Source organism: Stenella coeruleoalba (assembly GCF_951394435.1).
Source record: "Stenella coeruleoalba genome assembly, chromosome: 7".
Taxonomy (NCBI): domain Eukaryota; kingdom Metazoa; phylum Chordata; class Mammalia; order Artiodactyla; family Delphinidae; genus Stenella; species Stenella coeruleoalba.
The window spans coordinates 54872235-54885473 of NC_137153.1; the positions used below are offsets into that span (position 1 = coordinate 54872235).

At 37.3% G+C, this 13239-nt stretch overlaps 1 protein-coding gene across 2 annotated transcripts in view; it reads right to left on the bottom strand.

The window, feature by feature from the left end:
* Positions 1-218: 218 nt before the first annotated feature.
* Positions 219-13239, bottom strand: part of DENND4C (DENN domain containing 4C) — a 128530-nt gene continuing 115509 nt past the window's right edge. For both annotated transcript variants that reach the window (XM_079926087.1, XM_079926086.1), the window contains 4 exons: positions 12117-12234; positions 5596-5746; positions 4046-4110; positions 219-3578 (listed from right to left, as the gene is read on the bottom strand). In XM_079926087.1, the coding sequence (XP_079782213.1) occupies positions 3442-3578; positions 4046-4110; positions 5596-5746; positions 12117-12234 (471 nt within the window). In that variant the 3' untranslated portion in view covers positions 219-3441. The remainder of the gene's footprint in view (positions 3579-4045; positions 4111-5595; positions 5747-12116; positions 12235-13239) is intronic.

A 13239-nucleotide genomic window follows, 5' to 3' on the forward strand; every position in this document is an offset into this window, starting at 1 on the left:
CTCTTAGCATGTTCATTGGCTTTTTAGCAAGGCATTGAACAATATAGGGGAAATAAATGACTAGGACTATTAATCTTTGATACACTTTATTTTGAGGAATACAGTTTTTCTTAAAGATCTATACACGATACATGAAAAGTGCCCTTGTGAAGATGGACGTTTGTCATATGTAAAAAGGATAACTTGTTAAAAGCATAGTTAATGGATACCATTTTAAAATAGTTGACAAAGTTTTTAAAACCAGTGCAAATTTAATGCATTAACAGAAAACTTTTCAACTCGTTTTTATTATATTTCACTGCGAAGGAGTTGACTGTACCTCTTTTTAGAAACACTTGCATCAGTGAAGGATGCACAGAGAAAGTATACTTTTCTTTTGGCTGCAACATGCAGCTTGTGGGGTGTGGGATCTTAGTTCCCTGACCAAGGATTGAACCCAGGCCCTTTGCAGTGAGAGTGTGGAGTCCTAACCACTGGACTGCCAGGGAAGCCCCCAAAGTATGCTTTTTCTAATGTACTATGTCTGGTTTCTATAGTACTTGCAGTAAGAACCTTCATTCAAACCATTATAGACTAGAAGGGTCTTAAAAGAAGGCACATTAGGCTTTAAAAGGTGCTCCTTTGCCAGAGTATATATTAACCACAGGTGAGTAAAATTTTCAAGCGGCTGTAACATGTAGAGACTGAAGAAGTGCTTCAGCTAAGTGTGTAAAAATCACCTGGGGATCTGGCTAAAAAGTGGATTAGGATTCGGTAGTTTGGGGCCCCACAGTCATTAATAAGTTCCCAGGTTAGGCCAATAATGCCAGCCCTGAAGCAAGATTCATAGAGCAGAGCCCCATAGCTTTTTTTTTTTAAATTGGAGTACAGTTGATTTACAATGTTGTGTTACTCTGCTGAACAGCACCCATAGCTCTTAATGAAATATTAAAAAGTTACAAAAGTCTTAAAGTCTTAATTGGCAATTGACAAAGTCATAAGTTGAATTTACAGCATTTAAAAAAAGATACCCAGTGCCAGAAGGACTGACACTACAGCTGAATCCTAGAGGGTAACATGCCAAAAGGCAGGTCTGGTGTAAGCCCAGGATTCTAGCTAGTAGCTGGTAGATTCTAATGCATAAAACATGAGAACCACCCTGCTATCTTATTTTGAGGAGTACAGTCACTGAGGTGGACAGATAGGTAAGGTAGGCCTAGACTATACTAGCTTATGAAATCTGGCAGATTTAAGAGTTTAACATTGCAAAGACACTGAATCCTGTATTACTAGTGTATACCAAAAATGAAAAGGGCAACAACTGAATATCCCAAAGGCATGTCAGACTTGTTTATGATTGTTAAATCATTAACTGCAGGTTGCTATAATCAATCTGAGATGCAGTTAATACCAAATCTAAAAGCAGTGTAAGGTTATGCTAAACAATCTGCCATAATTTGAAAGATCGCTTTCAGAAGTTAATCAGGATTTAAGTCTCATACAGTCATTCTAGATATTACTAAATCTATAGATAATGATTTGAAATCTTTTTTTTGGTCTGTTTTTGCTACAAGTTTTTACTGCCCTTTCTGTGGTAGGTGCAAGAAAAGGCCTTTAAGCAATTTTAATACAAATCGGTCTCAATTTCTGAATGACAGGCTAAGCTTTCCAATATATAATGGCTAAGTTATTTAGATTAATATTAAAAAGCTATTAGAAATTTTATAATTTGATACAATATAGCAAAACATTAAATGTGTAAGGAGATCTTTATCACAGGGTCGTTTTAGTGGGAAGTGCTTTGGTAATTTAGTTCAAGTTATTGAAAACTACAGAGAAATGGGAAAACAAACAATACTGGAATTCTGAAGATCACAAAAGCTTGAATTGCTGTACACACTTCAGGAGCCTTAAAAATGTAAGACAAGCACAGCAAACTTGAGAAGTTTTCATTTTATTCAACCTTGATTTTTTTATATGCAAAGTAATTCCAAACTTTCTGTTGGGGCAATAAGTGTTAAGTATTAAAACTAGTACCAAGTCTTAAGTTGCAAAAATATATTCTCTGAGACAGTGCAAAAGATCCATTTTTAAGGCAATGAGAATTGTACACAGTTTCTGACAAGTTCTTTCACTTACCACTTTCACAAATTGAAACTAGGATTCTGCATAGGTCTTATTAACCCTGAAATGCTGGAAGATTGGTATAGTAACAATTTTTAAAAGATTATAGCAGGTAGGAAGGAGATGTGTGCTGTTAACTGTACCATTTGGAAATAATTATCAACCGATTTAGTCATCTGCATAATTACTGTAAAAGCGAGCACACACAATCATTGGCTTTTCAAACCATGCATGCAGAGAGATAAGGCAAATTTACTGTCCCTAAGGGATGTGTTAACGAAAGGCATGATAAATGTCAGTGAGGCATGTGAGGTCATGATTTTCTTAAACCTACTGGCAACAAGTTTAATAAGCTTTAACGTTTTAAGACAATTGATTCAGCCTAAAAAACAGTATTTACAAATGCACAAATAGTAAGTGTACAAATCTAAATTTTATACAAGAATAAAATTCTGTGTGCAGTGCAAGTTATCCCACAGGTTTTTAAAAGTGACCAATAGCAACAGTTTATGTGCCTGAACAATTTCTGGCCCAAAGACATACACAAGAATTTTAATTTTGTAAATTATGAAGCTGATTAATTTCATTTAAACTATCTGGCTCATTTATTCCAATTTTAAAGCTGTTGCAAATTAACATGATACTGGGAAGAGGATGAAAGGAAGTAACTGGATATTCAAGATACAATCCATTAAGGGAGCTAATACATAAACGTGAAGGGTAAAAATATATATTAATTTTAAAGTCAAAGGCAAGGCAGTTATCAGACTTTCAGGTAATTTTGAGATTAATGACTACATACGAATTAGTAGTAGTCATTTATTTAATAGTTGGAGACCCCCTTTCAGAAAACTTTATTGCAACATGCAATCTAAGAATTTTAATAAATATAATATGGCTGAGTAGATACACAGCCACACATATATACACAATACACAAATAGTTGCTCTTATAATTGAGATTTCGTTTGTTTTGGGGTTAGGCAAGTTTACATTAATTTGCCATTCCCCAAACTCAATAGCTTCAGATATAGACAAAACGCCAAGAATGAATATGGTTTCTCATCGAACTGCTACAAATACTGAGAAATGCAAAACCAATTTTCAGCAGATAAAAACAGTTCAGAAATTGTAAATCTTCAACATCAGTAAACCCTAAGGCATTTTAGTGGCATTTTTACCTTCTGAGATGATTCAGTATGAATTACATTTCATTATCTATTGTACCAAGAATAACTTCATTTCAGTTTTCACCAATTCGTAATTTGAAACAAACCTTGAATGTCTCCAGATTGAATCTATTCCCTCAGTTCTGTGTCCAAAATCTAGTGAATCTTATTTAAATGAGAGGTGCTCCAAAACACTTCCTGCACCACTCCACACTGATACTTGGTGGAGCATCAATTTTCTGCAACTTTTCAAGAATCTCTGTAGATAAACTATTGTATGCAAGTCCATACTCATTGTCAAAAGCCTCTGAAAGATATTTTCAAAAGTACAGTTGGTATTTCTTAATAATAAATAATAAAATAAAAGCTATGCATTTAAAAATGGTAGTCAAATCTTTTTTTTTTTTTTTTTTTTTTTTTTTTTTGTGGTACGCGGGCCTCTCACTGTTGTGGCCTCTCCCGTTGCGGAGCACAGGCTCCGGACGCGCAGGCACAGCGGCCATGGCTCACGGGCCCAGCCGCTCCACGGCAAGTGGGATCTTCCCGGACCGGGGCACGAACCCGTGTCCCCTGCATCGGCAGGCGGACTCTCAACCACTGCGCCACCAGGGAAGCCTCAAATCATTTTTGTATACATATTTAAACTGCATATTTAAAGGCAGAAATCTTTTTAAAGGCAAATGGAGTATCTGCCCATACCAATTAAAATTTTAAAAGTTTCTTTAAGAATAAGACTTAAACCCCCTTTAAGGAATCCCCAGTTGACGAACTTACCAATATCAATATTCTCTCTTCCAAGAGACACTAATGATAAGAAGAGGATTTCTCTGTATAAACTCCTATAAAACAAATTTTTTTAAAATTAATGGTCAAAGAGCATAAAAATACCCTATGAAGGTTTTTTAAAATGGTGATAGAACACAACACTGTAAATCAACTATACTTGAAAAAAAAAGATTAGGTTCTTTAGTTAACAGTAATGTATCCACCATCCATGTCAGTGTTCTGGTTTTGACATTACACTACACTTATGTCACCTTTGGGAGAAGCTGGGTAAAGGGTCAACGGAACTCTTTGTACTATCTTTGCAATTTCCTGCAAACTTATGTTTCAAATTAAAAAGTTAATGGGCATAAAGCTTCACATTCGAAATAACTAAAAATGGCTTATTTTAACTTTATTGTAATTATTTAGCAATATAATAGGTAACTTTTAATTCTAATTTCTAATTCAGATTTACAAAAGCAGACTTTTGCCACATGACACAGTAAGAGACTAAGTAAGTTACGGGTCTAAAACCCTTGGACACAAACAGTATGAAAGATGGTGTGGTCTCTACTACTTAACCCAACAGTAAAGGATAAATCACCTTTATTTGATTTGCGAACATAAAAATGTTACAAATGAAACCTTAAAAATGAGACTCGTGACTCATTTGTTAACAAAAGGGGAAACTGATGAACTGATTTGAGTATTTACAGAAAAAAAAATTAGAGAGTAATGCTGATTCTGATGATGCTCCATGCAGCTTTCTTTAGAAGCTCCAGAAGCCATAGTATGTCATTTCTAATATTCCTTCCCTGTCCTTCAACTACAGATACTTGAAAGTGGCTGCTCTTCAGGCTGTGAAGGAGATAATCTCTACCTCAACTGTTGAGATTATAGAAGGATCTATCCATTTTCATTATGAATTCTTGTCCTATCATTTCTGAGACTGTCTTCAAAGATGCCATGACTAGAAACTTGAAGAGCACCTGGAAACACTGTTTATGTTTGATAGAAGGTATTATGTCTCTCTTTCTGAAGCTTCCACCACAAAATTCATTTATGCTGAGACTGGGATGAGTACGGATCCAAGCGTGTTAGCAGACAATAAATAGTAAGAGGATCAGGATAGCTCCATACCGTTTGTAATTCACTGCTTCCATCATCTTCCTAAATTGTTTCTACTCCTAAACCCATATTTTTTTTTTTTTACATCTCACAAGATAAGATGCGTGACAGGACCTGAACGAGCAGTACATATGTATAACATCAATGTTAACACATTTATAGGTTTCCAGTGAATAGTAGTAATTTTTCACAAAGACTCAGTACGTTTTAGACATAAATGAATTACCTCCTAAAATTTAATCTATTTCCCAGATATTTTTATTATGTTTGTGATCAAGTATGAATGCATTCGGGTAGCACTTTTTAAGACAATCAGATGTTCTACAATGAGTATGTGTTTCTTTTACAACTAGAGATAGTTTTAAAAATCATTTTTAAAATACCATGAAATTATTTCGAATGGTATCAAGTACCAAATACTGGATTATTACCTTTGTCTTTTCATGTCTCCCTTCATTTGTTGTGAAAGCAGGTTGATGGGTTTAAGAACATCATTATGTTGAATACTCTGCCTGATGGTTTCTACTAAAGCGCTTGTTGCTTGTTGTTCCTCTGACAGGAGAGACAATTTCTTTTCAGAATCTAATAATAAGAACACAGTAAAAGAATACATTTAGTCACTCTAATTATTAAAGAAGTTTTTTTTCAGATTTGTATCATTTTTTATTCAACACCACCTCCCCATCACAAGTAAAATTATGTAGTAATGTGACCAGCTAAAAAATATTTTTCTTGCTTTCTTCAGATAGGAGAGGCCTGTCCCTTTGCCCTTTTCCTGAACTTAGGGCTTCCTGATTGAGGCTGCAATGTGATATCTTGTATGCCAGCAGCCATCCTGTGACCATGAATCTTTCCTGATGGAAAAGCAGACAAAGCGTAAGGAGCCTGGGTCCCCGATGACAGAGGAGTTGCCTAACAGTCCTGGAGTATCTAATTCATAAATTCTTCATGTGAGAGAATAATCTTTACCTGTTTAAGATTCTGTTGTTTTCTATTAAATACAGTAGCGTATAATCCTAATTGATACAAGGGTAATTCTAGAATTATTAAGAACAAATATTTATACAGATTTCATATATTACAAAAGTGCTTCAGTGGTATACTTGAATCACAGTACCATTAAAAATCAACAATGTGAGCTTGGCCCAGAAAAAGGGAAAACTTTAATACTGTAGGTAATCCCAGCAGCCATACAATTTTATTACACCCACATTAGTTGAGATGGAACTATGTATCCAAAAGTTCCCCAGTCAGCCTCATTTTAAGTGTCTGTCATAAAGCCAGTTACTGTAATTTTCATACAATCCAGCCCCTTAATAAAGGCAACTAGGAATATTTCATTTGTGTTCAGACCATAGAAATAGCAAAGTTCTCTGTTACAATACAAGAGGAAATACTGGCTGCTATGGGTTTTGATCCTAGTTTTTCTACATGCTAAACAGATTTGATTTGATTTTCATGTTATGTTGTGATTTTAGAGCATAACCCAAATATAATATGCAACTTCACTATTGCTCCTTAATTCACAGAGTTGGGCAACCATCACCAATTTTAGAACATTTTTATCTCCTCCAAAAGAAATCTACCTATTAGCAGTCACTCTATCTTCCCAACCCCTCAGCCCTAGGCGACCACTAATCTTATTTTGTCTTTACAGATTTGCCTATTCTGATTGTTTGATATAAATGGAATCATACTTTCTGTTCTCTTTCGTGGCTGCTGCTTCTATAATATTTTAAAATTCATTTTGTAGTATGTATCAGTATTCACTACTTTTTATTGCCAAATAATATTCCATTGTACGGATATACCATACTTTATCCATTCATCAGTTAAAATGAACATTTAGGTTGTTTTCATTATTTGGATATTAAGAAAAATGCTGCTAAAAACAGTGTACAAGTTTTTATGTGGATGTATGTCTTCATTTCTCTTGGGTGTATACCTAAGAATACAACTGCTGTGTCATATGGTAACTGTTTACCATTTTGAGGAATGGTGAAACTATTTACACCAAAGCAGCTGCACTAGTTTTCTTCCAATTAGCAGTGAACCAGGAAGAGATCCAACTTTATTTTTTCTGCATGTTGTTCCAGTTGTCCAGCACTACTTGTTGAAAAGACTATTCTTTACCCACTGAATGGTCCTTGGCACTCTTGTTGAAAGGCATTTAACTGTACATGTGAGGGTTTATTTCTGGAAACTCAACTTTATTCCATTGACCTATATGTCTATCCTATGCCAGTTTTCTACTTTCTTGATTACTGTAGCTTTGTAGTAAGTTTTCAAATTCAGAAGTATGAGTCCTACAACTTTGTTCTTCTTTTTCAAGACTGTTTTGGCTATTCTAGGTGCCTTGAAAATCCATATGAATTTTAGGATAAGCTTGTCAATTTCTATAAAAAAGCCACCTGGAATTTTGATATAGATTGTACTGAATCTATAGATCAATTTGGGAGTACTGCCATCTTAACAATATTAACTTTTCTGGCCCATGAACATCGGATTTCTTTCCATTTACTTAGGTGGTCTTTACTTTCTTTCAACAATAATTTTAGTTTTCAGAGTATAATAAGTTTTGTACTTATTTTATCAAATTTATTCCTAAGAATTTTATTCTTTTTTTTTTAAATATTTATTTATTTATTTGGTTGCACCAGGTCTTAGTTGGTGCAGGCGTGCTCCTGAGTTGCAGCACGTGGGCTCCTTAGTTGCGGCATGTGAACTCTTAGTTGCGGCATGCATGTGGGATCTAGTTCCCTGACCAGGGATCAAACCCAGGCCCCCTGCACTGGGAGCATGGAGTCTTATCCACTGTGCCACCAGGGAAGTCCCAAGAATTTTATTCTTTTTAATGCTATTATAAATGGAATTATTTTAATTTTTGGATTATTCATTGAAAGTATATAGAAATACAGTTGATTTCTATGCTTTGATCTTATATCCTGCAACTCTGCTAAGCTTATTTAATAAGTTCCATATGTTTTTTGTGTGTGTGTGTGTGTGTGTGTGTGTGTATTCCTTAGGATTTTCTAATTTAGGATTTTCTATATGTAAGATGACATAATCTGCAAGTAGAGATAGTTTTACTTTTTCCTTTCTATCTTGGATGCCTTTTATTTTCCTGTCTAATTGTTCTAGCAAGAACCTCCAGTACAATGTTGAAAAGAAATAATGAAAACAGACATCTTTGTCTTGTTCCTGTACTTGGGGGAAAGTATTCAGTCTTTTACCATTAAATGATATCAACTGTGGGTTTTCAGAGGCTCATAATTAGGTTGAGGAGGTTCCTTTCTATTCCTAGCTTGGCTTTTTTGTTGTTGTTGTTGTTGCTTTGGGTCTTAGTTGCAGCACTCAGGATCTTCCCTGCGGCATGCGGGATCTTTCGTTGTGGAGCGCGGGCTCCACTGCTGCAGTGCATGGACTCTCTAGTGGCACGTGGGCTACAGAGCGCACCAGCTCAGTAGTTGTGGCGCGCAGACCTAGTTGCTCTGCAGCATGTGGGATCTTAGTTCCCCAACCAAGGATCGAACCCGTGTCCCCTGCATTGGAAGGTGGATTCTTAACCACTGGACCACCAGGGAAGTCCCTTGTTGAATGTTTTTAACAAAGGGCAATAGATTTTGTCCAGTGCTTTAGCTGTGCCTATTCAGACGATCATATGGATTTTGTCCTTTATTTTATTGATATGATATATATTAATTGATTTTCAAACCAACACAGCATGCCTGGCGTAAACAGCACTCGGTCATGGTATACAATCGCTTTTCTAAATTGCTGGATTTGGTTGGATAGTATTTTGTTGAGGATCCTTACGTCTATATTCATAAGTGATAAGATTTTTAGTTTTGTTTTCTTATGATGTCTTTGGTTTTTGTATCAGGGTAATGCTGGCCTTCTCACCCAAATCTCTACTCTTTCCAAGAGTGCTTTCAGGCTTGAACTTCTCCACAGTCTGTCCCAAATAAAGTCATTTCCTTTGGGGAGAATTTCAGAGCTCTCTCTTCTTATGGCCTGTCTCTCAGCCACTGCTCTGGAGCTGGGAACAGTGGCCCTTCTCTTGGAATGATTCCCCTGCTTTGTGAATGGGGTACTGGAGGGATGCAGTTGCCTCTCATGTTTTAGCTTGCCTCTCCTGGCATAAAACCTCTCCCTTATGAGCAAGACGCTGTGAGAACAATCAGAGACCCAGTATTCGAGGGTTGCTGAAGCTGGCAGTGCATGGGGGCTGAGTGGAGGAAGTGAGCCTCCCTGTCTCCTGGAACTGAATAGAGCTGGGAGGATGAGAACTGCTGGCAACCTGTCTTTCCCAGGGAGATGCTGTAGCCCTTGACTGGGGGCTGGTGGGGAGCAGCAAGGATGAGAACTGCTGGCAACCTGTCTTTCCCAGGGAGATGCTGTAGCCCTTGACTGGGGGCTGGTGGGGAGCAGCAAGGGGGCTGGTGGGGAGCAGCAAGCATGCCACAGAAACTCACCGTTTTTACTGAAATTTAATATATTTTCTTCTTTAAAAATTTTATTTATTTATTTTTGGCTGAGTTGGGTCTTCGTTGCTGCACGTGGGCTTTCTCTAGTTGCAGCGAGCGGGGGCTACTCTTTGTTGTGGTGCACGGGCTTCTCATTGCGGTGGCTTCTCCTGTTGTAGAGCATGGGCTCTAGGCGTGCGGGCTTCAGTATTTGTGGCACGCGGGCTCTAGAGTGCAGGCTCCGTAGTTGTGGCGAACGGGCTTAGTTGCTCTGCGGCATGTGGGATCTTCCCGGACCAGGGATCAAACCCATGTCCCCTGCATTGGCAGGCGGATTCTCAACCACTGTGCCACCAGGGAAGACCAATATATTTTCTTGAATAAATATTTCTTCATTTGCTCGACAGCTGTAGACACTTTTTTTAAATAACTTTCACCAATTATGGTTGTTTCGCTGGGAAATGGGACTTCATAGCTCCCCATACTGCTTTTCCAAAAGTCACCACTCAATTCTATTATATCTTTTAATGTTATTTATATACCAATTCTTTGTTTAAAGTAGCCACTCAAGTAAAGAAACAAGGCTATTCTTGAGAGTTCTAAATTTTATTCTCACCACAAATTATAGGACATTTAAAAACACTTATCTATTTCAAGGTATGCAGGAAAACAACTAAAGAAATGGCAGTTATAATTCTATTATTTTCCAGCATAAATTTCAAAGTTACTCTGCTTCTGCTTAAAAAGCATTCAAATATCAGAACTGGGAAAACAACAACAGAAAGACAAAAATAGCTTATAATATATTTAGCCATAATTTTGTGATTGGCATATTTCAAGGGAAAATGTCAGATTCTTTTATTCTAGCTTAAGTAAAAAAACTGCTAAGTAGTGAAAGATTGTAGTAAAAATACAAAATAAAGAGTGGGGGCTTCCCTGGTGGCGCAGTGGTTACGAATCCGCCTGCCAATGCAGGGGACACGGGTTTGAGCCCTGGTCCAGGAAGATCCTATATGCTGCGGAGCAACTAAGCCCATGAGCCACAACTACTGAGCCTGCATGCTGCAACTACTGAAGCCCACACGTGTAGAGCCCGTGCTCCGCAACAAGAGAAGCCACTGCAATGAGAAGCCCGTGCACCGCAACGAAGAGTAGCCAACGCAGCCAAAAAAAAAAAAAAAAAAAACCAGAGTGAACTTTTCCTTTCTTCTTCTGAGCAGGTACTGTTAACAGCTTGGGACATATACGGTTTTAGACCTTTTTCTATTCATACATTAAAAACACAAATATTTTTGGTTTCGTTTTTCTACAAAAAAGAGAAAAGATCACATACTGTTCTGCAACTTGCCTTTTTTTTTCACTTAATATATAACGAAAATCCATCCTTCGGGAACCTATATACAAATGACTCATTCTTTTTCTTGGTTGCCAACATCTCATAGTGTGGATTTATCACAATTCTCTTGTTAGGTATTTGCCTAAGTTTTTCATTATTATAAATAATCTTACAGTATGCATCACTGTACCAACAGCTTTGTACACTGTATACCTATAGAACAGAGCATTTTAATATTTCTTCCATGAACTGCCTATTGATACCATTTACTCACTTACCTACTGGGTTGTCTGTGGTTTCTTACAGACTCATAAGGCTTCTGAATACTGGATAACCCTTTAAACTCCTTGTAAAAATATGTTCTAAATACAAAAACTAAAAGTAAGGCCAGGGGATTCCCTGGTGGCACAGTGGTTGGGAGTCTGCCTGCCAACACAGGGGACACGGGGTCGAGCCCTGGTTTGGATCCCACAGGCCGCGGAGTGACTGGGCCCATGCACCACAACTACTGAGCCTGCGCTCTGGAGCCCGTGAGCCACAGCTGCTAAGGCCCGCGTGCCTGGAGCCTGTGCTCCGCAACGGGGGAGGCCGTCACAGTGAGAGGCCCGTGTGCCACGGTGAGGAGTGGCCCCCGCTTGCCGTAACTAGGGAGAAGCCCGTGTGCCGCGGTGAAGACTCAATGTAGCCAAAAATAAATAAATAAATAAAATTTATAAAAAATAAAAATAAAGCCAGAATCTTTGAGAACAGTACCCATATAATTAAAATTATGATCTATACCAACACATCCACTATAGAGAATTTACTCTCCAAGTACCTAACCAAATTAGTATTTGACAGATAAACTACAAGAATCACAAAAACACCCCTGATAAATGGGTCAGTACAACAGCAAAAAAATTTGAACTAAAATGGAAAAAATCTTGAGGAGATACTAAAAATGAATGAAAGATTTAAAAATAAAGCAAAATTATTTCTATCATCTCCTTAATTCTATTTTTTCCCCCCAGTAGTCCATTTCTCTTTCTTGCTACAGTATTCTACTGTGTGGATGGACTGTACCAAAATTTGCTTATGCATTCACCTGTGGATGGATATTTGGGTTGTTTCCAGTTTGAGTGTTTTATGTCTTTAATTCTATTTTACTTACTAAAATTCCTCCATGAGACATACAGAGGTTCTCCTGGTTCCTGATGAAGGTTGATATTATCCCATAACAGCTGAATATACACGAGTTTGCTATCCTGGGACAGAGATGACAGGGGAAGCTAAAAAAGATCAGTAGAAAGTATTAGTACCCCAAGCATAATAATAATTACCAGTGGACCTAGCAAAGCTTGATTATATAAAACAGATGAGTTCTTTCAAAATTCTGGACCTAAAATTCTGAGAAAATTTAAAAATTTTTATTTATATCTGATTACAAATGTTATTATTTTCTGAGGTGCATGTTTCTCATTCTGACTTTCAGGGACTGAATGACAACTTGGTAACTGGCACAGCAGCCACAAGAAAGATTAACCTCCATCAAAACAAATTTTAAGGTAAGAAAGTGCAATGGTTTCTCCTATCTTGTTGTACTGACTACTACTTAAAATAAATGAGTCAAAATAGAATTTATACTACTCTAAAAGTTTGTTGTGCCCCTGATGTATGTTTGGGGTTGGGGGTATCTCTCAATATTCAGTATCATAAAATGAAGGAGTTCTAGGAGCTCACTGTCTCCCGGGGAGTCAGGGATGCCACCTCAAGCAAAGCAGGAGTTTCAGAGTCAGAGAGCCAGACTGTGGTCTTGGCCCCCCTCCACTTACGAGGTATGTGACCTAGCAAAAATAACTTCCGTAATTTTTAGTTGTATCATCTGAAAAATGTGGCTAATATGAGTCCTTTAAAATAAGTTGTGAAAATTTCTGCTGGGAATATTATATTTCAGAATAAAAACTACCTTTTCTAGCTACCCTTGCAACTAGAAATGACCATGTAACTAAGTTTAGGCCAAACAGATACATATGAAAAGATTATGTGCAACTCTAGAAACTGTCCCTAGAGAAAGAAGACATACTCTTCTCCATCCATTTTTCTTCTAACTGCTGGCTGTAATGTGGATGTGACAGCTTGTAAGTAGAGTCAGCTATTCCTAGACCAGGTATAAAACTTGGAAATGGAGGTCACACTGCTGAGCAAAAAGATAGAAGACTCTCAAGTCTCTAACACTATACCATCCCTGGACCACCTATCTAAAATTTTAAGTGAGAGAGAAATAACCTATGACT